This window comes from Ictalurus furcatus, chromosome 7, assembly GCF_023375685.1.
Source record: "Ictalurus furcatus strain D&B chromosome 7, Billie_1.0, whole genome shotgun sequence".
Lineage (NCBI taxonomy): Eukaryota > Metazoa > Chordata > Actinopteri > Siluriformes > Ictaluridae > Ictalurus > Ictalurus furcatus.
In genome coordinates this window covers 9,667,468-9,692,386 of record NC_071261.1, presented here as the reverse complement: position 1 = coordinate 9,692,386, position 24,919 = coordinate 9,667,468, and the positions used below count along the sequence as shown (strand labels likewise).

The 24,919-nt window shown below is 38.8% G+C and overlaps 1 protein-coding gene across 3 annotated transcripts in view; it reads right to left on the bottom strand.

Moving 5' to 3' along the window:
* carmil3 (capping protein regulator and myosin 1 linker 3) overlaps positions 1 to 24,919 on the bottom strand; it is a 58,400-nt gene that overhangs the window by 18,428 nt on the left and 15,053 nt on the right. For 2 of the 3 annotated variants that reach the window (XM_053628289.1, XM_053628290.1), the window contains exons 3-21: positions 23,628 to 23,678; positions 23,484 to 23,543; positions 23,280 to 23,401; positions 22,102 to 22,196; positions 21,722 to 21,792; positions 21,555 to 21,628; positions 16,992 to 17,067; positions 14,246 to 14,334; positions 14,039 to 14,133; positions 13,579 to 13,665; positions 11,088 to 11,197; positions 10,680 to 10,757; positions 10,089 to 10,165; positions 8,120 to 8,224; positions 6,793 to 6,862; positions 5,745 to 5,826; positions 4,692 to 4,788; positions 4,011 to 4,065; positions 3,506 to 3,678 (exon numbers count right to left, since the gene is read on the bottom strand). In XM_053628289.1, coding sequence (XP_053484264.1) covers positions 3,506 to 3,678; positions 4,011 to 4,065; positions 4,692 to 4,788; positions 5,745 to 5,826; positions 6,793 to 6,862; positions 8,120 to 8,224; positions 10,089 to 10,165; positions 10,680 to 10,757; positions 11,088 to 11,197; positions 13,579 to 13,665; positions 14,039 to 14,133; positions 14,246 to 14,334; positions 16,992 to 17,067; positions 21,555 to 21,628; positions 21,722 to 21,792; positions 22,102 to 22,196; positions 23,280 to 23,401; positions 23,484 to 23,543; positions 23,628 to 23,678 — 1,667 coding nt within the window. The remainder of the gene's footprint in view (positions 1 to 3,505; positions 3,679 to 4,010; positions 4,066 to 4,691; positions 4,789 to 5,744; positions 5,827 to 6,792; positions 6,863 to 8,119; positions 8,225 to 10,088; positions 10,166 to 10,679; positions 10,758 to 11,087; positions 11,198 to 13,578; positions 13,666 to 14,038; positions 14,134 to 14,245; positions 14,335 to 16,991; positions 17,068 to 21,554; positions 21,629 to 21,721; positions 21,793 to 22,101; positions 22,197 to 23,279; positions 23,402 to 23,483; positions 23,544 to 23,627; positions 23,679 to 24,919) is intronic. The other variant, XM_053628291.1, reaches the window with a different exon arrangement.

Here is a 24,919-nt window from a genome sequence, read left to right as displayed (position 1 = left end):
CATTTGTGAAAGGTATCACTGAAGATGTTGTACTTTTTTTTTATCCATTTACAGATACAGTGGGAGTATTTACTAACCCAGCTAATATTAATTTGCACAGATAGGAGGTATAATTACTTACGGATTTCAGCTGGTTCCTTGCCTTACCTTGCCTTAGAGAACTGCTTTTTCTTAGTGTGTTCAATACTTTTTTTTCTGTGTCATTTCACTTTATTACACATAACTTTATTTATGGACTTTAATGTTGTGAATTCTTTATATTTCCGGATTTCTTGAGTTAATACTGATGTCTGGTGAAAATGTCATGTGAATAACCACATTGGAAATATATTTACTGAAAGAAATGTTGACACATCCAATACTTATTTCCCCCACTGTACATTTATTGTTGGGGAATGTTGAAACAAGTTATTATTTATATTAGAACAGCTATAAACACCAGCCTCTCTTTTTTTCCCTCTTGCTTATACTGCAGTTAAATGACCAAAAATGCAGCTTGTGTCATGTTACCAAGAACCCGCAAAGCGCTCCGTCTTCGACACTAGCGGAAAACTTCAAGTTACTGAAAAAGCCCAGATGCTGGAGACTCCTTCCAACAATGCTACTGTATAAATTGTATATATCCCCACCGAAACTCTCAATTCTCTTTTTTTTGTGCTGTACACCAAAGACATTTGGGTCTGAGATCAAAAGATGGATATAAGGTGAAAGTTTAGGATTTCCTGGTAATTTCCTGGCATTTACATCTAGATGTGATAAACACAATAAAATATAAAACCTTTTGTATGAGACCACCCAATTTTTAGGTGAGCAAACGTACAGGAACAGATAAGTCTTGAAGTAAATTAAAGTAAATAACACTTCATATTTGGTTGCAATAACTGCATCAAGCCTGCGACATACTGACATCAACAAACTGTTGGTTTCTTCTTTTGTGATCCTTTTCCAAGTTTCTACCGCAGCCTCTTTCTGTTTTTGTTTGTTTCGGGAGGTTTCTCCCTTCAGTCTCTTCTTCAGGAGGTGAAATGTTGCTCAGTTGGGTTAAGGTCTAATGATTGGCTTGGCCAGTCTAAAACTTTCCAATTTTCCCCCTGATGAAGTCCTTTATTGAGTTGGCAGTGTGTTTTGGATCATTGTCTTACTGAATCATAAAATTCCTCCCGATTAATTTGGATGCGTTTCTCTGTACTGTAAATTGGTAGACAAAATGTTCTGCTAAAATTATGAACTCATTCTGCTGCTACCATCCTGAGTTCCATCATCAATAAAGATTTGTGAGCCTGTTCCAGAAGCAGCCATGCAAGCCCAAGCCACGACACTACCGCCACCATGTTTCACAGATGAACTTGTATGTTTTGGATCATGAGCAGATCCTTTCATTCTCTGCATTTTGGACTTTCCATTACTTTGGTAGAGGTTAATCATGGTTTCAGAACTTTTGTGGCTCATCTCTGTATTTCTGTATTCCAATCTGGCTTTTCAATTCTTACAGCTGAGGAGTTGTTTGCATCCTGTGGTATGGCCTCTATATTTCTGCTCTTGAAGTTTACTTCAAATAGTGGATTGTTTTACCTTCACCCCTGCCCTGTGGAGGTTGCTGGTGATGTCACTGACTGTTGTTTATGGATGTGTTCTTCACAGCTCTCACAATGTTTCTGTCATCAGCTGTTGTTGTTTTCCTTGGTCGACCCGTTTGGTGTCTGTTGCTCCGTATACCAGTGGTTTCTTTCTTTTTCAAGACGTTCCAAAATGTTATATTGGCTATGCTCAATGTTTGTGCAATCCCTCTGTTTGATTTCCCCTCTTTTCTCAGCTTCAAAATGGCTTATATTTGTCCCATATACAGCTCTCTGATCTTCATGTTGGCTTATGCAGGCTTCACAGGTGAAACCGAAGGCTAAAACCAGGAGTAGATGTTCAGAGCTATTTATTGTTTAACAATCAGTCTAACAGGACACACCTGGGTAACAAAAAACACCTGTCAGTCTCATGTTCCAATATTATTTGCTCACCTACAAATTGGTTGGTGTTTAACACATCTACATATAAATGCCAAGAAATAAAAGCATGAAATTCTAAACTCTCTTATCATATTCATCCTTTGATAGCAAACCCACATGTCTTCAGTTTACAGCAAAAACAAATGAATTGGCCTTGCCATTCCAATATGTTTGGAGGTGACTGTAAAAATGTAAACATAATCACAGGCTTTTACTTTGCTTCATGTTTAAGGAATTGTTTTATGTTCTGTCTATTAGCACATTTTTCCTGCTGCTGCCTCAGTACTTTTGGTCTAATTAGTCAGTGTCTCATTAGTCAGTGTATAACCCCTTAGTTTGTCCTTTGTGAATTCTTGCATTGTATTTAAACTGCAGTTCTCAGTTCTGTTACCTGACATCTTATCTCTTTGGTCCTTCTCTTCCTAGTAAGGTCACTGGGTTCTGATTTCAATTCAATCCAAGAATCAGAGGTTAATTTAGGTTTTCCACCATGGGAAAGTCTTCAGGACAGTGCAGTTTGTACTTCCTCATTAAAATGACAAGCTCCATTATTCTGTTTCGTTAACTGCTTGGTTAAAAAGAAGCTGGTGAAGGAATGACTGTTTATAGGTGCAATAATGTAAGTACTAACAGGAACTAACTGCTTTCATGGATATTCCACAACATGTAATTGTAACTAGTTACTACAAATGGAGAAAAAAGTACAACTAGTCATTCTTTAATAAATATATTCATAAACTTTGGCACAATGCTATAGTATAAGAGAACACACACATAAGAACACACTAAGCATCTCTTAGCACCACCATTGGGTCAAAGTTCAAGGTACATTTATAACTTTTAAAATGCTTAATATGGCAACAAAGTTCCTTTTCCACATCATTTTCTGCCATACTGGATTTTCTACTGAATTTTCAAAAAAAAAAACTTTTCTTCAATCGTCACCAAATTTGGTTCAAATGATCTTCAGACAAATCTACATCAATCGTATCAGAAGGATTTTTGATATTCAAGCCCGTTTGCCTGTGACATGCCAACAAATTTGAAAGCAAAGCCGCCAAACAGAAAGTGAGGCCATATCTCAACTGTGGCTTAATGGATCAACATGAAACACGAGAATACTTACTGTGACCGTATCCCCAGGGTGCACAAAAAGTGGCATGTTATTTGAGCACTAGGGGGCGCTAAAATATGAAAACCTATGTTTTTGGTATTTGTTCTGGAATGATTTGGAAAAAAAAAATCATAGGTTAGATAGATTTTCTTGTGTGCTGTTTTTCTCAAGTTAAGAGAGCAGAAATTCTATAATTATATAATTAACATTACATACTTTTTTTCCTATTTTTTTTTTTTAAACAAAACTTACTGAACAAAGGATTCAGGTATTCATTAAAGAGTACCCATGCATTCTGAAATCTTATTTAACAATCAAGAATGTGTGATTTTGGCAAATTAGTTTTTTGGGCAAATAGTAAAATATTTTGGATTTTTGAACCCTACTGTACCTGAGAGTGGTGTTGATCTGCAGGGCTTTGCTCAGCATCCTGGCCCCCGTGTCCTCCAGACCATTGCCGCTCAAATCCACTTTCCTGAGGCATGCGTTGCTGCCAAGTGCGTTCACTATCACAGTTCCTCGGGATCGCAGTCTGGAGTCAGCTAGGGACAAACTCTTCAGACCCTGGAGACAAAAAGATTCACATTTGAAAACAAAGACATGAGAAATCAACATAGAACAACATAAACTGAATGAGTTCAGTGCTATCTGCAGTGTGAGAGAGAGAGAGAGAGAGAGAGAGTCTTCAAGTGGAGAAAATTAAATATATGACATAGTCAAAGGAAGTCAGAGACAGAGAAAGTGAGACAAAGGGATACATTATTTAGCATCACTGTAACAAACACAACAGACTTTAGGGTACATGCTTGCATAGGAGCAGAAAGGGAAGAAACTGTGTGACTTTGTGTGCCTGGGGAAATGTTTGTGAGAGTGTATGTGTATCTCTGAGTGCTCACACACTCTTCTTCTTGCACTAACTGCACTAGTTTTTGTAGGATTTCATCCAGCAGCCTGCAGAGAGAAAAAGAGACAGAGGTAACGAGATGGGATGCCTGTGTAATGGATATTGCATGAGTGAGCCATATAGATATTAAAATTCTTAAATACAGTTCGATACAGTCTTTGCTCTTGATTTAAAAACCTCTCATGTAGCATTCAAACCTAGTGACAGCTCTGTTTTGTGTGCAAGTCTTCTAGATTAGTAAATATTTTTGAATGTAAGGTCAGAGTTTTCGACCTGAGACGCCGCCCATGACGACAGTCACGAAGACAGCGGGAGGTTTTCATGCTGTACACGAAATCTCTTAACTTTTTTTGCAGTCTGACTTGGAAAACTGACAGATAAGGATGTTTTTTCACTGAAGCGAATGCTGATTCGGCCTCGTTTGTCAAACGGATAAAACCAACCTCTCAATTAATAAATAAGCAGTAAAAATATTTCATGAAAATGTTTTCAAATGTTTGTTAGCCTAATAACTGGATTTTCCTCCACATCAATGTTTGCAGGTTCACATTACGTAACAGACACGCAAACTGCGAAAGGGAACTGGTACTTGAATGGTTAGCCATGCCACAAAACAAGCTCTGCACCAATGGTCGAAGATTATTTGTGCACGTTTGATCCATCTGCTCCATACCTGCCCTTGACATTGAAATTCTTGCCCAGCAGCAGATGCTTGAGGGAGGGGTGGCGAGAGAAGGCAGGGATGACCGTGTAAAGATCGGTGTCCAAGCCTGAAGTGAATCACCACACAACTGAATCAGAATATGGGTTAATACACAAAAGAACCGCAGTCAGAGTTACATCAATATTTATGCAGGGGAAAGTTACGTGTATTCAGAATCTGGTTATGCATGCACTTAAGTGGATTTACACAAGTCACCAGAGTGTTGTTCACACTTCCAAGGTTGCCAGATTTTTCTTGAGAGTCCGAGTTTTTTTTAATAGCATCTAAAGCAAAACCTTTAAACACACAAACTTATTTTAAAAAAGGAAAATACTAATACAACGATATATGAATGAGGACAATGGCACACATTTAAATAAACATCTAATAGTGGTCTAGTATACTGCCAATATATTATATTGCCAATGCCAATAATCCTAATTGTAATCATCCCATTAATCACTGAAAATGTTGTATTTTAACAAAAAATGGCATCCAAGTCTCGTTATTCTGCAGCTTATAAAAGAGCACTTTATGCAGCATCGACTGTTACTCTTATCAGTTGTGGCTCAATGGTTAAAGGCGCTGGGTTACTAAGTTATCAGAAGTTCAGGAGTTCAAACCCCAGCACTGCCAACTGGACCTTGAGCAAGGCCCTTAACCCAATCTGCTCCAGGGGAGCTGTATCACACAGGCTGACCCTGTGCTCTGACCCCAACTTCCGAAGTTTATTATACTGTAATGTATATGTGATAAATAAAGGTTTCTTCTTATTAACAAAGCCAGAAGAGTTGAAGGATAAGCTGACCGAGCACTCGTCTGCTACGCTTACGAACTCTTTTTATAGATAAAACGTGCTTGAGTTCCGAATAGAGATGTGTGCAATTTCTGTATTGAATCTGCTGAAGTACTCTGAATACGGCTGAAGTAATCTTCTGAAGTACTCTGAATATGGTTCCTCGGGTGTAAGTGTTGGAAGTGTTCCGGCGTATTCCAATGTATTGGCGCGGCACTTTTTCTTACCATTATCTGAGATGTCCAGGGTACTGATGGAGGAGACTTGGGGAAACAAGTCCTTTATCACTGCTGCTCCTGCTGATCTGAGCTGAGAGGGAGAGAGGGAGAGAGAGAGAGAGAGAGAGAGAGAGAGAGAGAGAGAGAGAGTGTGTGTGTGAGAGAGAGAGAGAGAGAGAAAGAATGCAACAGTGTATTATGTTTTACAGAGATTTAACCAACAGATGAAATGTTAGCTGTGCTCGATTTCAAAGCAAGTGCATGAATGGCTTCATATGACTCATGATGAATAAAAAAAAAAGGTTGAAAGGAATGAATAGGAATGAAAGAGCAAATGTCAGAAATATTTTAGGAAAAGGTTCCAAAGTGTGTCATACTGAGACTGAGTTTTGGTAAAAGTTTCCTGTTTTTTTTTGTTTGTTTTTGTTTTAAATTACTGTTATTTTGCAGTTTAAAAATAGAAACTGAATACGAGTAGACAACATCGCAACTCTGTCTTGCTCATTACGGATATAAATCCACACCTGGATTTCCGTACGCTGCTAAGTGGCAATGTCCGAAAAAAAAAAATGCTACGCAAAAATACATTTTTATTAAATTGAATTCCTGTGTAAATGCGTTTCTTTAATTAGAAAAAAACATATGTGGCTGTATATCGAAGTCAGTTTTTCTTTAATGGGATTTTTCTTTTTTTTTTTGTCTCCCACTGTTATCATCGCTACCTCCCACGTTTTGTCCGCCCAAAATAACAGCACTAACCAGCATTCTTCCAAAAACGCATTACCCGAGACATCTCTTCAAAACTGCTGCTTATGCAACATTACAGGACAGCGCCAGTGGAAAAGTGCAGACTGTATACTTAAGGAGCGGGAGTATACGTTCTTCCCACCTAGAGCGCGAGGGGGCGTGATGGGGGGAAAAAAAAAACAGGACACCTTGGACTTCTCAGTCTGGATGGATTTCGCATGAATAGTTGAGAAAGATTAACTAAAGTAAAAAGAAAAAAAAAGTGAGTAGGGAAGGTCTGTATGCAGATACGTCGCAGAGAGTGGTGTACCTCACAACCACTGATATCCAGGTGCAGGTCAGAGACATGAGGATTCGACGACAGTCCCAGAAAGAGAGCCCTTCAAGAGAAAAAACATGCATCAAGATATTACCTCAGCATTTACAAGCATCTCCAAAGCTCCTGTATCCTGCTCCTGACCTTCATTAATCAAGCTCCTTTTTTTTTTTTAGACAGCATGAATGTAATCTTAAAAGATTACGCTACAAGCTTCATTATTATAGAATGATAGATTTTTTGTATTATCGAAGAGCCAGTATTACAGAAAGATTAGTTCTGAAATGGACCGTTCCAAAAGCGTGACAGCTGTGTGGTAGTGTCCTTTCACATGTTCAGCATTTGAACTGAACCTTGCTACATTTTCCGCATTAGTGAGGATGAAAACAAGACCGCCTGAAAAAGATGTCCTTGGTTCGCTTCCAAGTAAACAACACTGCAGGAAGTGAACCAAACCTGCAGTGCAGTTTTTTATTCTTTTTTTTTTATTTTTTATTGATGCTAGCTTCTAGAATGACCTGCAAGGTGCTGCATTAATGCGACGGATTCAGAATCTGTGTGAATCAACAGATTTAAAAATAAATGAATAAATAAAATACCAGGTTAAAAGACCAGGTTAAGTGAACCTGTGCCCAGTGTAGCCTCAGATTCTTGTAGCCCATCCCCCCGCAAGGTTTACTGTGTTATGAAGTGCCTTTCTGCTCACCACGGTTGTAAAGAGTGGTTATTTGAGTTAATGTAGCCTTCCTGTTAGCTCAAACCAAACATGGACTGAAGCTCTTGCTTCAGCTATCTGTATGATATTATGCATTATGTTGCTGCCACATAGTATGAATGATGATATGAAAAATGGTGGATTCATAAAAAATGATGACATACACAAGTAGGATGCCCTGAAAAACAAAAAAAACAAAACAGCTTCTCAGATTACAGTGTTACAAAACTAATAACGAAGGTTGTGAAAAACGTTCAGAAATAAGCCAGGAGTTCTCCAAGTGAAAAGAATACTTTAGTGCATGTAAGCGAGTGCAAGAATGGAAATGAGCTAGCATGATTTGGTTACGTATGTTAATTTGGCGTGGGCACGGAGTCGGAGAGAATTTAGTACAGCGTGGAATGATGTGATTTTTCATATTGGTTTTCCCTTACATTGTACTGCTGCTAGTTATTTGTTCTACGATACGTAACGTTCATCTTACAAGTCTCGTGTTTTATTTTATTTTATATTTTATTTGACTTATAAGGAATCAAATCACTTCTCATGATGATTTCATTAGCACAATGTGAAGCTGCAAGCCTGTGGAAGTTGGTGGTGTTTCACCTGAGCACATCTGGGGGCATCTTCATCGAGGCCATGCTGAGATGGCTGAGGCTGAATGCTGAGGTAAAGAACTGACGTAAGGTGGGCAGTGTGTCTTTCACTTTCCTGACAGAGAGAGAGAGAGAGAGTGCAAGTGTGAAAGAAATAGAAGATTAAACGCTGTTGAACCCGTTTTTCTTCCCTTTTTTTTCTTCCCTTGTATTAATGTCTTTCCTCAGGAATTCACTGAACTTCGTTCACATGCAAAAACCAAAACATGCTCCATAATGGATGACACCGTAGCAAGATGGAACCCTGAGATTGGCCCAGAGAGTGTGTGCGTGCATGATTCAGGGGCAAAGAGCAAAAATGGTAATCTTTCATATTAATGCCGTCTCTTGTGTTACAAAATGAAACAGATTTGCTCTTATATTCCCTATGATTCCTAATCACTTCAATCTTTTCACAATTATTAAAACACAACTATTACAAAAGGTGCAAACATTCACTGATGCAAAAGAAGGCAACACGATACAATGATGGCCTAAGGGGGGGTTGGGTGCTGGGGGGGGGGGGGGCTGATACAAATGTTCATTTGCACTATTAACAAATTTAAAAAGAAGAAAAAAAAGAAAACAGGAAATCACATTGTAGTCTACTCTTTTTTTTTTTTTTAATTCCTACTTGACGTAGGAAAAGGGCACTGGCATTAAAATTACAAACAAAAAATCTGAAAGTAAAAATTATATTACATCAAGTACTTAACAATATCCAACTGGCATTTCTTTATTTAAAAAAAGAAGAAAAAAGATTACATGTATACACTGCCTTGAATAAGAAAGACAAACCTCACCACAATGAAGCATGGTGGAGGGAGCTTCATGTTAGCCGTTACTTCTCTGAATTCTGAGTCACTGAATTTGAGCAGACAGTCTCCTCTAGGCAGAGTTTTGGTTGTACCATATTCTTTCATTTTATTAAATAACGGATTTAATGTTCAAGATGAAAGTCTACGTGTATACACTGCCTTGAAGAAGAAAGATAATCCTCACCACAGTGAAGCGTGGTGATGGGAGCATCATGTTAGGACTTGTGCCATATTCTTTCCTTTTATTACATAATGGATTTAATGTCGCTCTACAAAGTTCAAGGTTTTGGATTGGTGCTTTTCATAACTTGTCCTGGACTTGTTTTGATGGACCCTTGGTCTCTATTCTTCATAATGCTGTTTGTTTAGTTATTTTCTCTAACAATGCCTGGGGTCTTTCAGGAACAGGTGTATTTATATTGTGATCATGAAATATTACCTTAATGTGACTTCTAAGAACTAATTTAGGGGTTTCACAGCAACAGGGGGTGAATACTTACATAAAGCACTGTAATACTGTGTGCATGATTATTGCCTACCCATGGTTCTGCCCTCAGTGAAAGCATTACGAAGTTGGTCCACCCACCACAAACTGAAAACTCATTAACAAATGAGGCATTCCTCAAATCATGACTCAGGCAAAAAGAAAGAGAGGGAGAGGAAGAAATTGAGAGAAATGGAGCAACTTGGGAATTGAAGAGTTAAATTCTGCTCAAAACAAGTCACATTTTTCATAGAATTTCTCATAATGCAGTTACTGGGCTAGAATGCTATTGCAATGGTGGGTTCCAGGGGGAGTTTAGGCAGGCAGATATACATCATTGTGCTCCTGTATGTCTGCACCCTCCAGCTCTTTTTCTCTGTCTTATACATACATACACACACACACACACACACACACACACACACACAGCTGACTAATGGAAGCCACTCTGTCTTAACCAACAACGTTAGAGAGATATTATTACACATAGTGCTCTTACGGTCTACTACCGTGTTTAGACACAGCAAGCTTAGAGATAAGTGCACAAGCACGCAGACAGAGATTTATTGGCAAACCAAAGTCAAACCTAATCCATAGTCAATGCTAAACCTGTTTCAAACAGCCACATTGATAGTCACCTTTGAGAGAAGGAGTTCTTTGAGAGATTCAGGTAGGAGAGATCAGCACAGCAGCCTCGGAGCAAAGCGCCAAATAGCTGTGAGAAACAAAAGAAAAACGCATTGACTCCAGTGCGCCGTGACGTTCTCAAACCTGTTCGTCGATTCGATTTCTGCAACAGCAGCTTGGTTAGGTATATAGGTATACCTGTTATTTATTGTAATAACAATAACAACAACAACACACTAACGGGAACTTGTGAAGCAGACGCGCCGCATATTCTAACCCTCATAATGGACAGATAGTAAGGAACGTGTTGTTATTTAACAAAGAAAACTTTCTGTACGGAGACGTTTATTTCACATTTAGGGAAGGAGTCTCCAGTGTGAGTGCTTTGTAAGAGTAAGTCTTCAGAATAGAAGACTTTGCACTTCCGGTTTTCTCAGTGTCTTCAACACTGATTAAAATACAGCTGTTTAAAACAAGCCGTAAATAATATAAATAAATAAATAAATAAATAAATAAATAATCATCACACCATCCCATTATTGAGTATTTTCCTATAACAGTATGCCCGGTCACATTTTATTCCTTTATTTAGGAACACTTACTGATTCCACTGTGCAGTCTGTGCCTGAGAGATCCAAATGCACCAAGCAGTTGGGCTGAGCCAAGAACAGGTACAGATTCTACACAGGCAGGAGAGCAGATATACGGTTACAGGGTGTGAGACAGACAGTCCGCACACATGCAAGGGACTGTGTGTGTGTTTGAGCTACATATTAAAAGTAATGAAGCTGTGAATACTAGCACGACCTCTACCATCACGTCCTGATTACTTCCTAGTTCTAAACAATTGTTAGTTCAGCACGAAGTCTTGCCACGTGTCTGTATTAGACCCTTGCTTTGATTCTGGATTACTCTTTATGAACTTTTGTATGGTTACAATACTATACATTTTTCATGAACACCCCTAAGCTTGTGTGTTTGTGTGTGTGTGTATCTGAGTGTGCTAAAACCGTAGCGTCCTCCCCAGAAAGAATGCCCGGGTTCTTGCTCAGGTCGAGATGCAGAAGAGAGTTGGAGTAGTCATCACTAGAACACAGAGCCTGAGACAGAGAACTCACACCTGAGAGGAAAAAATAATAAATAGGAAATTATACACCAGAGAGTACAGTCACTTTCACACACTGTTCGCTGGAATGTTTGGGAGGCTGGTGTTACTATAAATAGCCTTGATGTTCATTTCATTCCCTGAAACCTAAGAAAAGGGACAAAAAACAAAAAACACACTATATGGGCGAAAACAAATCAACAACAAAAAAACTCATTGACCACAAGCTTTAAAGCAGAATTTAAATCACTATATAAAAGTGTCATTCATTTACACAATAAATTAACATGTTACTTTATTCCTTAAATGTATGACACTTCTTACATTTATATACAATGACATGTTAAAACCCCATTACAGTTACTGTCCTCATAAAAAACACTATTAATTTTGTTTATAAATATCACTAAATATAGCATAAAACAACATATTTGATCAAAATGAATATTTCAGTCAGAGTTATTGCGCTTCCTTTCTTTTGCGCTCTGTTTGATTGACGCGCATGCGTGGACTCGCGCTCATTTGGTGAAGTTTAACGCAAGTTTAAATGGAAATACTGGCGTGAATTTTGAACATTTTTAGATAAGGATATAAAGGTAAAAATGTCATTTCTGCACTGAAGAAAACATGTCTGGAACACATTAAACAGCACACACATCTGTCACAGCGTCTGACATGACGAGCCACGTTAATACACTTACAAGTTTGTTTGAAGTGCTTAATATAAAACTCTCTCATGTTTTGGACGACCTGGATCGTGCGCTTTTCCCACAGCAGCTCACTCTGTGACTTCCGCTGTTTTCCACGTGTTTTATTGATAGAATTTTTCATTGTAGTGATGTGATGTCACTGATGGGGGGGTTATCCACAGTGACGTCACAGACCCGCCTAATCCATAATGAAATTCGTTGTTGATTATTTTAATAGTTGTTGCAGCCTTAATATATTTTTTTATATTGCACCGCAACCCATAAGAATTCTATTTAACAAGATATAAGGCCCAAGAACTATGAACAGACCAGGCATAATAAGAACATTATAATCCGATTAAGGACTCTTATCGAGTTTGTTTTCCTAATGTTCTCTGGAACACTCTGAAGCGCTAATGATGAACACAACAATTAAGTACTATATTTAAAAATTTTAATGACTTCTAAACTGAAGTGTTATCAGTGTCTGAATTACATTTTCCCCTTTGAAATATTGGAAATGAACACCAACTGTTTTTTGTTTTTTTTAAACATTTCCAAAAATCATGGATCATTGCCCCAGATTTGGAGACAGGCGATGTGTCAATGGCAGTGTGCCACATCCTCAAAGAGCATGCCTCATCAAATGCAGCTAAACAAGACCATTTCAGTCCACTCCATTTTCCTTTCCAATTCATATCCAGCTAGGACATTTTTTCTCCTAGTTTTGTTTTTGGCATTCAGGCACTGAATTGCATTTATGATGTTGCTGCCATTTAGCGATAGACTTTGTTAACCTAATCATGGCTTATGTTCTGTCAGATGTCCCTTTAATCAACTAAGTCATTTTCTCAAGGACTAATTGGATCATTGGGTCATGTTGCAAATGATGGGTTTACAGAAGAATAGTGCGATGAAGGAAAGGCAGATCGATCTATTCTGCAACTAATTCAATTTCAATTCAATGTTATTTTAGTTTATAGTGCAAAAGAACTACACGATCTGCTACCGGGTATTTTCTACTGATGAATCTGCATCAAATCTTGCCCCAAAAAAATGGTTTTCCATCCATCCATCCATTTTCTGTAACGCTTATCCTACACAGGGTCACAGGGGAGCCTGGAGCCTGTCCCAGGGGACTCAGGGCACAAAGTGTAGGACTCCCAGGATGGGGTGCCAACCCATTGCTGGGCACAATCGCACACACACTCACGCACCCATTCACACACTATGGACAATTTAGAAATGCCAAATCAGCCTACAGCACATGTCTTCAGACTGGGGGAGGAAACCGGAGTGCTCGGAGGAAACCCCTAAAGCACATGGAGAACATGCATGCGCCACGTCCACAGGGCAGAGACGGGAATCGAACCCCCAACCCAATACGTGACCACTAAGGCATTAATCTTCTCATTAAATACACTGAGCAAATACAAAACTGTCCTCTCAATCTGAGAACACATTATCTAACCCGAGAACAACCTTCATCCGAAACGTTCCGAGATTTTATCGCTAATATGTAATTTTTCTGATATGTCATTATCTTTGTAGTAACAGAACATTCCACAAGGTCTTATATGAAATTTAAACATTTCGTCATGGTGGAATCGGACATATCCGAGCCGAGTGCGCGTGTGGAAACCGAGTGTGTGGGTGTGTGAGGGTTCCAGCAGGGGGCATTGGCTCCTGCGTGTGCGACATACACACCTTTAGAGGAGAATGAGGTCTTGGAGAGGTTAAGCAGATGGAGGCCTTTGCTGAGCTGACACACCTGCTGGATGAGATTTGACACTCCTGCAAAACCACCCATGCATGCGAGCACATACACACAAACACACAAACACACAGAATCTATTAGTTGGAGGGGTGGATGACACAGCAGTGGGCCTGCTGCAGTCACTGGAATAAAAATAACCAGATTGTTTTGTAGGCTGCGTCTACACACACACATACATTCACTCCACACACCACACACACACACACACACACACACACAGTGGCAGAATCGTACACATTGTCAGAAGAGTCAAAAATGTCAAACAATCTCAATAACCTATATGTGATAAAGAAGAAATCAAAAGGCTCGTCATCTACTGACAAACAGAATGAGAATAAATAAATAAATAAATAAATAAAAGAGCGAGGTGACAGTGATGTGCCATCGCACCTTGATTGTCGAATGTGTTGTGGGCCAGGTTGAGGGAGTGGAGCACAGACGCCGGGTTTTCTGACAGAGCGGCAGCCATTTTCTGAGGGAAATCTCTGTGGGCAAAAACAAGACAAAAACAGAAAGAAAGAAAAAAAAGAAAAGAAATAAAGTCGCGGATGTCAGAAAAAAGGAGAGAGAGAGAGAGAGAGAGAGAGAATATCTCACGCTTTAAGGCCTGCATTCTCCAGAGTGAGTTCTTCCAGACTGCTGGACTTACTGACCGTGTGGAGGACCTGGTCCACTACCTCTGAGCTCTGTAAACACACACGCACGCACACACACACACGCACACTTATATTACTATATTCATGGCTCCATTGACCCATGCGTTAATGTAATCCTGACATCAGTTCACAAAATTAAATATTTGCCTCTGTCCAGGAAAAAAACAAAAAAAGCAAAAAAAAGACAGGTGACAAATTATAGGGAAAAACCCCACCACCGAACAACATAAAGGCCCTGATTTACTGAAATAACGTACGAAAACTTTTGCGGGTCATTTAAAAAGGAAAAACAATTGTATGAATTACAGCATGAATTGTATGAATTACGTTTCTGAGACACTCCCGGAAGCGAGATCATTCGTGCGTCCAAATATATAACGTTTAACTATGTGAGATGTGTTGAAAAACTGTCCAACATACAAAGTAAAGCCAAAATAAGTGAAGTGAAAGTCGTAATGTGGAAGTGGGACAAAAATGGCTACTTTTAAATGTCCTCAAGAATGAATGAATGAATGTTTGTACCTGATGTTTTTAACCTTGCCTCAAGAAAGTATGAATGCTTTTACCTGACGAAATGAAGTTAGACATGCTTTCATGCTAAAGGTGATTTAAATCACTTATCTAATACTATTTTCCTTTTAAAGCAACTTTCTGTTTGCTACTCATATGTATGACGAATGCTACATTGTTTGCTAATGAATCAATCAGAATTAAAATGTAACGTAAAGAACCAATATTTACCATGAACTAGAAGTTGACTTGCTGCCTAGCTAATTAACTTAGCTACAAGAATCGATGCTAGTTTACCCTGGCGTTAGCAAAGAAAACAGGCTAACTTGGTTAAACATAGCTGGTAAATGTTAGCAAATTTGCTAAATTTATCACAACATGCTTTTTTTCAGATGGTTTTGCGTTGTCCTACTCTGGATGGCAGCATATGTTGCTCCAAAATGTGTACATATCTTTCTGCATTAATGGTGCCTTCACAGATGATAGATGACAGATGACCCCCATACCATGACAGACGCTGGCTTTTGGACCTGACGCTGATAACAGCTTGGATGGTCCTTTTTCTCTTTGGCCTGGAGAACACGACAGCTGTTTTGTCCAAAAACTATTTGAAATGTTGACTCGTTGGACCACAAAACACGATTCCACTGTGCTACTGTCCATCTCAGATGAGACCGAGCCCAGAGAAGTCGGCGGAGCTTTTGGACAGTGTTGATGTATGGCTTCTGCTTTGCATATTAAAGCCTTAACTTGCATCAGTGGATGCAGCGGTGAATGGTGTTTACTGACAAAGGTTTACCAAAGTATTCCCGAGCCCATGTCAGGATATTCATTACAGACTCATGACTGTTTTTAAGACAGTGACATCTGAGATCATGCACATTCAGAAGTGGTTTTTGGCCTTGCCCTTTACACACCAAGATTTGACCGGATTCCTTGAATTTTTCAATTATATTGTGCACTGTAGAAGGTGAAATGCCCAAAATCCTAACAATTTGTCTTTGGGGAATGTTGTTCTCAAAGTGTTGGATTATTCGCTGATGCATCTGTTGGCAGATTGGCGAGCCTCGACCCATCCTTGCTCTTGAAGGATTAGGCCTTTTTTTGAGGCTCCTTATATACTATGATTAGATGATTGCCTCACCTGTTTCACATCACCTTCTTATTTCAACTTGGCACATCTCTATTACTCCTAAATTTCCCCTGTCCCAACTTTTTTGGAACATGTTGCATGCATCAATTTCAAAATAAACATATACCTTCAAAAAACTATGCAGTTGATTAGGTAAAACATCAAATACCTTGTCTGTTTAAATCAAAATACATTTACAAGTCACTCCTTTTTTATTAGCATTTTCCACACTGTCCCAACTTTTTCAAAATTGTGGTTGCATATAAATTTCTCTTTTTTTTTTCTGTGATGTAGTTAATAAAAGTACATTTCTGTCAGGTTTTCTTCATTGTTGTAAATTTACTAAGGGTAAGGTGTGCCTTCAAAAACATATCATTTGAAATTACAGTACAGAGTAAATAAAACAAACAATTAAAATCAGCACAAATCTCAAAAATTCAAATCTTAAAAACAACAAACAAAAAACTATTTTACGAAAATTAGTTTACAGATGAAGCAACCAGGACTCCCAGTTTCAGTGTGTTTATTTTGTTTGTTTGTTTGTTTAATGTTCTGAATCAAATAGCTAGTTTTTTACAGTGGTGTTAAATACTCGTTCTAGCTAGTTCACGTTTGACATTTGAATTTTTGAGATTTGTATTTATGGTTTCATTAGTGCTCAAAACCGTAACCTGTAATTTCAAATATATTGTATTTAAAAGCAAATATTACTCTTAGTTAGTTGACAAAAAATTTACATATATAAAAAATTTGTATAAAGTACTGTACACACAATTTATATGCAGTATACGTGAAATTCATTATCAAATACTTTTGCCAGCTTCAATCTTCTAAACCAAATCTTCAACATAAAAATATTCGAGTTGGATCTGATAAATTGGCCCTAGTATCTCAGAATAATGTGGTAGTAAGGACACTTAGAACTAATGAGTGCCTAAAAAAGAAAAAAAAAACTCCAAATGCATCAAAAATTCCACAGTAGTATATTCCCAATAAATTGGGTGGAAGAAAAAAATTTTACGAATCAAATATGAAAGATATTTACTAAGCGCATGTCTTTGCAGTAGAGCTTGGTGAACCATGTGTTGTACGCCATAGATGCCACGATGACGGCAAGGTCTCTGCAAAACACACACAAAAGAGAAATAAAATGAGACAAAAAAGCTTCTAAAAAAACTGTTAGCCAACCTTTTTCCCTCACAAGTGACTTCCAGAGACAGAAATAGTACAAAATGACACGTTTAGAAAGTAATGCTCGCTCTATGAGACAGAAGCTAAGAGAGGAAGAGAAGATCGATGGGGAAACTGATGCCAGGGCAGCACACTACTCAGCACCGCGTGTCTGTGATATGGTTTTTAATCCTGGCCGTGGGCCTATAACCATTTTACCCTGGGGGAAAAAAAGGAACGAGTCATAGCCCACTCACTTCCTATTCCTCCTTCAAGAAAGGGACAGAGCTGCAGAAAGAGAGAGAAGTCCATGTCCTAAATTAAAGCAAAGCTTGTGACTGTGTTCTCATAAGGGACTTATATATAACTGGGAGGAAGAGTCATATTAATACATGTTTCATACTCATGCACATATTACCTCTAAAGCAATAGCAAGATTAAAACACACACACACACACACACACACACACACACACACACACACACACAGAGTAACACTTTCTGTGATGCCCATAAATCATTATAAATGTGCTTAGAATTATTTAATGATTCCTTGTAGGCAACTCTAATAATGCCTCATAACACTTCAATAATGTGCTTTTTTGCCACAATTTGTAGTGTTATAACCTGGAGCATTATATGCCATGAATCTTCAAAAAAAAAAGAAACGTTTTCTGAAGAACAGTGGGCAGTTTAACTGCTCAGGACAAACAAGGGATTCATGAGCAACTATAACAAAACATCAAATCAGTCGTGGATCATCCAGGTAACGACACACGGTATTAAGAATCAAGGGTATGTAAACTTTTATAAATTCAGCTATAACCTTGTCTTGTGGACTATATGTAAACATCTGCTATGTGAACTCTGCTATGTGAAATAGCTTATTCAGGACAGTACTAAATAAAAAATAACATGGGATTTTTATGATCCCTCTTATTTTGTTAACAGTACTAAGATTTAGCAGATTCTGCAAAGGGTATGCAAACTTTTAGCCACAACTGTATAATAGTTGTGCATGAAGCTAATTTGATATGCCGAGATGTGAATGGAGTCTGGGTCTGAGAACTAGAAGCAACTTGAAAAGCAGCCTGATTTCTGCTCCCCTACCCCCCCCACCCCTTTGAGCAGTGATTTCAAAATGCTCATCACACATCTCTGACAATACCATATTGGAGCTTCACTTCCCGCAACGAGGAACTCTTGGCAAGGCTCCACAACTTTCTTTCTTGGAAGAAAACAGAACAGATAGAATAAATCATATCATGGCAGAGATAAATAGCAAAAAGTTTAGTGCTGGGCAAAGAAATACCACCTTAAAAAATCTGACAGCAAGAATATTGATCACAAAAACAGGCTACATTTATAATCAAAATTGTCATGGCAACTATCTGTGGCACACCATCTAACTCTCTTCAAAACACAACACAGGAGACTTGTCTGTGGAGCCCCACTGGTTAAAAGAATGCATAAAATTATTATTATTATTTTTATTATTATTATTTTTATTAGGGGTCCAAGCACCAAAGGTGCGTATGCACCCTATTGTTATTCTACCTTTTCTTTTTCTTCTTCTTCTTCTTCTTCTTCTTCTTCTTTTGGCGTGCATGTCTATGGCACCCCATAGAACTGTCTGGTAAAAAGTGATAAAAATTTGGCACACTGATTGGGGAGGGTCTAAAGAACATTGTGACCAAATTTGGGCCCAGTCCTGCCAACGCTCTAGTGCCACCATTGGGTCAAATTTGAGCCTAATTTGGAAATACATTCATGGTCATAACTTTTGAACACTCTCGCTCTTAAATCCCTTTGCCTAAAGTTTTGGCTCTGCTTTCCTGCCATTGCTTAGCCAACAATTGTCCGGGGTCTGTGAATGTGCGGCTCACGGTGTCTGGGTGCTTGGCCCCCAAAAATGCTGCTTGCAGCTTTAATTGTTTTTATTACTATTGTTGCTGTTAACAATAGCTAACTGTCAATAAACATATCAACCAAAGATCCGATGAACAACACAGTATGTAGCCCTTGGTGCCACGCGTGAGGTGATGCCTTCTCAACACAACAATCACACCTTTAAGCTGTGACCACACTTAATTATCTAATTTCCTCTCACATCAGTCGCGTATTCTCAGCACGCAGTGTCGACATGAGCACAAAGCGTGCTGATTTTATATTATTTTGTATCAGGTTCACATCATGTGCTTTTCTTCTTTGCTGGTACACCCCTGTCCTGTCATTGGAGTGTTACCTGATTGTGTTCACCTGTTCAGTGTTTTGGTCTGTGATTAAGCCTCGTGTGCGTGATTCTTGTTCCACGTTTCCCTCGTTTTTGTCTATGGACTATCCTAGATTATTGCTGCCTTCTTGTGTATTGACCCACGTTACGGACTATGCTTATATGTAGATTAGACATGGCTAGCTCTTGATTTAAGATTTAAGCCATTCATGCTTAGGCGACTGAAAACAAGCGATTTCTCATGTCATTTTCCACCAAATGACGGACCAGCTGTCCGTATATAATATATATAATATTATATATATAATTCCCAACACAATTTTACTGTATAGGACACATTTCTAATAAACAACTGATCTTCCTCAACTCTCTGTAATGTAGTTCAAACCACAAAGTCATCATACTGCACTGCGTAAGTGTCAATCTCCAAATAGATGGTACTTCCTGATGGGTTTTTTTTTCCACTACAACATGCAATACGTGTCAGTTTAAATATAAAATGAAATATGTGTCAATTTCCTTGACCAAGGTGTCAAGATTCGGGGCTATTTCTACACAGCTGGAGGCGTATGAATATCACACAGGAAGTGAAACTGAAGATTTTGTCTGACATTAACTGCAGGCATGCCATGGCTTGTGCCAGACAGGAAGTCAGCAGAGACGCTCATTAGCTATAATAATAGCTTCGATATTTGTGAATACTGTCTTCACTCCATTCTTCTTAGCAGTGGTTAGGGTAATAGCCAGCATCTGCGTATGTATAGAAAATGCTGTTTATATAGAAAATGTCAGCTTTTTATACGTGATCATATTTTAATGGAAATTACAGCTACAGATGATGCTGTATCTCCTGTTTATGTGGTTTATTATTTGGTCTGCACTTATGGTATGGACTTACAGTATATAGCACTTTTTTTTTAACCTTAGGGGTTCTACAAAGCACTTTACACTGGTTCTCATTCACACACACTCACACACCATTGGTAGCAGTGCTTGCAGAGCATGCAAGGTGCTAGCTTGCCATCTGGAACAACTTGGGGTTCAGTGTCTTGCCCAAGGACACTTCAGCATGTGGAGTCATGTGGGCCGGGAATTGAACTGCCAATGCTACGATTAGTGGGCAACCCGCTCTACCACCTGAGCCACAGCCACACAATGGGCTTTAAATATTTAATAGATGGGCGGTTGGTAATGCTGCCACAGCCCCAAGGTTTAGAGTTTGATCTTGAGCTCAGGTTAGTGTCTAGGTTAGCCTAGCCACATGGGTTTCCTCTTTCTCTGGTTTCCTCCCACATCCCAAATACACAGTGGCAGACTGACTGGCTACTCTAAATTGCCCCAGGTGTGAACGAGTGTGTGAACGGGTGTATGACCTGATTTAATACCTAGAAATGAATAATAATTGGAAAATTGTTAGTTTGAATACCAACAAAGCCAGATCTATTCACTGCAGTAACTAAACTGGAAGAAAAAATTTAATTAAATAAAAGAAACGAAAGCGTCAAGCGAACTTTTTACAAAGCATAATCTACTTTGGTGTGTTTCTTTCTACACCACTGCAAACAGGACCATGTACCATAATAGAAAATTCCTTTTAGTCAATATTCCTATTCATGTTACTGTGCTGTCACACGCTAGTTTTCATCATGTTCCCCGACTCACTTGGCAGAGAAAGCTAATCACAGAGCCACGGGATACAGCTGGTATCTGAACCTAGCTCCAGGGGAATAAATCATACAATCACAGACCTTCACTCATTTCACGTGGGAGCGGCACATTTTAACACCTGCATACCAAGCTATCACTCAGAAATACAAAATCCAAAAGACGTGTCTTCTTTTTATCCTCCCCATTAAAAAAAAAAATGGCAGAAGAGCTAATTGATATGTCCAAAACTGTCAATCACCTCATCAACCACACCCTTTTATTTATCATCAAATAACTCCTATAGAATGCATGTATGATATGGATAAATATTGGGGGTAGATATCAAGGTCAACTGAACTTGTAAACATGATGGAACATGATTCCCGATAATGATTGCTGGAACAGTAACTTAAAATGTAAATTTGGGTCTGTTCCCATTCAGAGAACAACATGGACTTTGTTAGCAGTATAGAAAGTTGCGTTTTGTGTGTTTTTGCAGTGGTTTACTATAAAAACCCAAGTGAATTTATTAGGTTTTTTTTAAAGAGTTTACTCTACCTGCTCTCTAGGTGAGCGAAGTCCAACAGATTAAGCTCCCTATTGTCCTGGGAGTGATATATAGTGTCCACATCCTTAAAGTGGAGGACAAAAAGAGATTTCTGTTTATTTCAAAATTCAAACCTTTTAAGTGAACACAGAGATACCGTGTGACCTTCACGTCTTACCCACTGCACTTCCTCTTTGCAGCTAATGCCGTTGTAGTCGCACAGCGCAGCGTAGGTCTCCGAGAAACCTCCTGAAAGAGTCCAGAGTGTGTGGCAAAGTCACTGGTGTGAAATTAACTCCCAACAGCGCTCTCACTGCAGACAGAGCTGCAAAGTCTAAGGGAGTCGTTTTCCCACCAGCACTCAGAACCACACAGAACAAAGGATTAAACGCTGACTCGGGTTCGAAAGGAAACAACAAATGAGAGAAAATTAGATGCTAAATATAGGACTTTGTGAACAACAAATTAGAACGATTAACATATGCAGAACAAATTAGCCATAATGAAGAAGGCATGTTAACTGGTCTTTATCTCTCCGTGAATGGGGGATTTCCTCACCACACGCTCTCTGAGCCTCCACTGATGTTTCGGAGCTTGGCGAATATTTATGTCCCCCATCAGGGACCTCACCATCTGCTTGAAAGATCGAGGGACTGAAAGAGAGAGAATTTCAGAGAAGTCAGAGGATTCAGATGGTGTTTTTCATGCAGCAATTTGTGCAATATCAATTCAGCCTCTGGAGCGTGAAAAAGAAACCCGTGCTGTGAATAGGAGTAATCCACTTGAGAAAGTAGTACCTAATGTGTCGGCCAAAATCAATTACCACTTGCTTGCAGTTTAACCTTTTGCCCTTCTTCAGAGTTCGTGACTCATTCCAAAAGTCCAAGCGTCCGAAGGTTATGGCAATATTTGTACAGCGAAAGTTACTCGTACTCATAATTGGGTTAAACGTCTGTTTTCTGAGCTCTACGTTGAGATTATCCAAATTACTTGTGTGGAGTTCATGCCTCTGAGGTTGCAACATTTTTCTAAAGTAAAGGTGTCCAAGACGAGGCGTTTAAGCAGTAGCACTTGCCTTAAAAATATCGAGGGGTAGAAAATGCAGACCGAAGACTCGGATAACTTTTTTTTTTTCTCTCAACTGTAATACAATGATGTAACACATAAGAAAGAGACATCGTAATCATAACGTGTATGCAAAAAGCACTGCTTTTTATTCCCAATTTTGAGTTCCCCACTTAATAAAATAACGGCACATTAATTTGATGTACTCTCCTGTAAAAATAATAATAATAAATAAATAAGAACGTGCCTACATTTTGAAGGATAAGCCGACTAAGCACTCATCCAATACACTTCTGTATTGTGATTCCATCGTACCGTTAAACAGCGGCGCTGGACTCCTTGTTCGAATCAATAACGTGCAAGAAAAATAGGGAAGTAGCTGAGACACGCATCTCTCTCAGATAAAATCCGCCCCATATGGTTGTCCGAGTCTGTCTGAATAAATACAGCTCATATAGAAGTATGTTAGAAAATATATATATATAAACTATGCTTACAATTAATCAAGCATACAAGTCTTATGTGAATGGTGTCATGGTCTCAAGTGGTTCTGCTACTCTGTGTTGCGATTTGGTACAAATAACACAGAAAATAAAGAACCCCCCCCCCCCCCACACACACACACCCTCCTCCCCACCCCTTTTATAAAAAAATTTGTCCTGAAAACTCACACGCACATGGAGTTGTTGAAGATGCGTGAGAGAGTGAAGTTGATGTGGCCGAGCAGCTGATCCATGTGGTCACTCGACTGTAGCCTGAAGACGTAGGTGGACTTGTCTGTCTCTATGACGACCTGAGAGAAAGAGACATGGTGTTTGGTTATAAAGAGAAACATACACACATAAAGCGTGGTAGATCTGCAGAATGCTCCTCACCTGGTTCTCTAGATGAGGGCTTATAGCACGAATCTCCAGGTAGTTAAATGTTTGCTCCACCTAAAAGCACAATACACCTGAATGTAAACCATGTTGAACATGACTAAGAGAGAAGTGTATAGAAGGTTATGTATGCTACCGCACCTTGGTTGGCAATTTTGGCGCCATGAGGTACAGCCGCCATGTAGCCAACACCTGAAACATTTTGTAATAAATACATTTAGCAGTCGATTTATTATTGTAACCTTGGTAACTTTGTTAATATAGAATGATGTTACATATATACAGACTACAACACTTAATCAATGATGGGGTGGTATGATGTTGATTATTTTCCTAAGAGCACATCCTGAACTGTTTTCTTCCTCTTTGATTACAGCAAATTTGCTAACAATTACAATGCTTACAAATACATCTGACATTGACACAAAACACAGCTACTTCCTGTTATTGCTTATGTTAGAGCAGCTATAAATACTCCTTCTCTCCCCTTCACCTCTCTCTCTCTCTCTCTCTCAGATAATAAGACAAAAATATCCAGCTTGTCATGTTACTGACAAAGTCCTCTGTCTTGAAGACTTTCCCATGGACGAAAAACTGAAGTTAGAGCTTTGCTTTTGACTGTTACAAAGCTTCGACACTCGAGACTCCTCCCTTAAATGTGAAATAAAGGTCTACGTATGAATTAGCATAAGGACGAGTTTGAACAAGTGCGTTAATATAAAAAAAGGTCTTGTACTTGAAACACCTTCTGACCAATCAGAATCGAGAATTCAACAGTGCTGTGGTTATACAGTATCTGATCTTGAAGAAGGAGTTCTTCTGTTCTATTATAGTTCTTTATATATAGTATATATATAGTTATTCTATAGTTCTATTACATTTCAGGCCCCTGCTTGCTAACCCCCCCCCCCCCCCCCCCCCCCCCAGAGTTAAATGCAAAGTGAAAGACTTGATGATCAAAAGACATTTCCACCTTTATAGCAAAAAAAACCCGAAAAGATTCATATGGGTCGAAGCGAGTCTCTGAGAACATGACTACACATAAAGATCTACACATAAATTAAGGTAAAGGTAATAAATGAAGGTATCTATTAAAAAAAAAGAGTTTAATGAACTAGGCTTAATTAAAATCCTGAAGGCCAGCCAAAAGAAATTCTAGAAATACTGGATTTATGCGTGTAAGATCTGCTGCCGAAGCTGTTTAAGCCCTGACCCTTTTTCTAAATCATACTCTGCACCTACACCAAAAAGCAAACCGAGTGTTTATCAGCCAACATAGAATTATCACTACATTAATACTGATTGCTTTTTAATCTGTCACGATAATTCCAAACACACTGTCTGTTATCGTGAATTATTTATGACCTGTGTTGCATTGTATTACAATATCAATTTCATCTTCATCTTCACCTTCACCACAAAGCGCTGTTAAA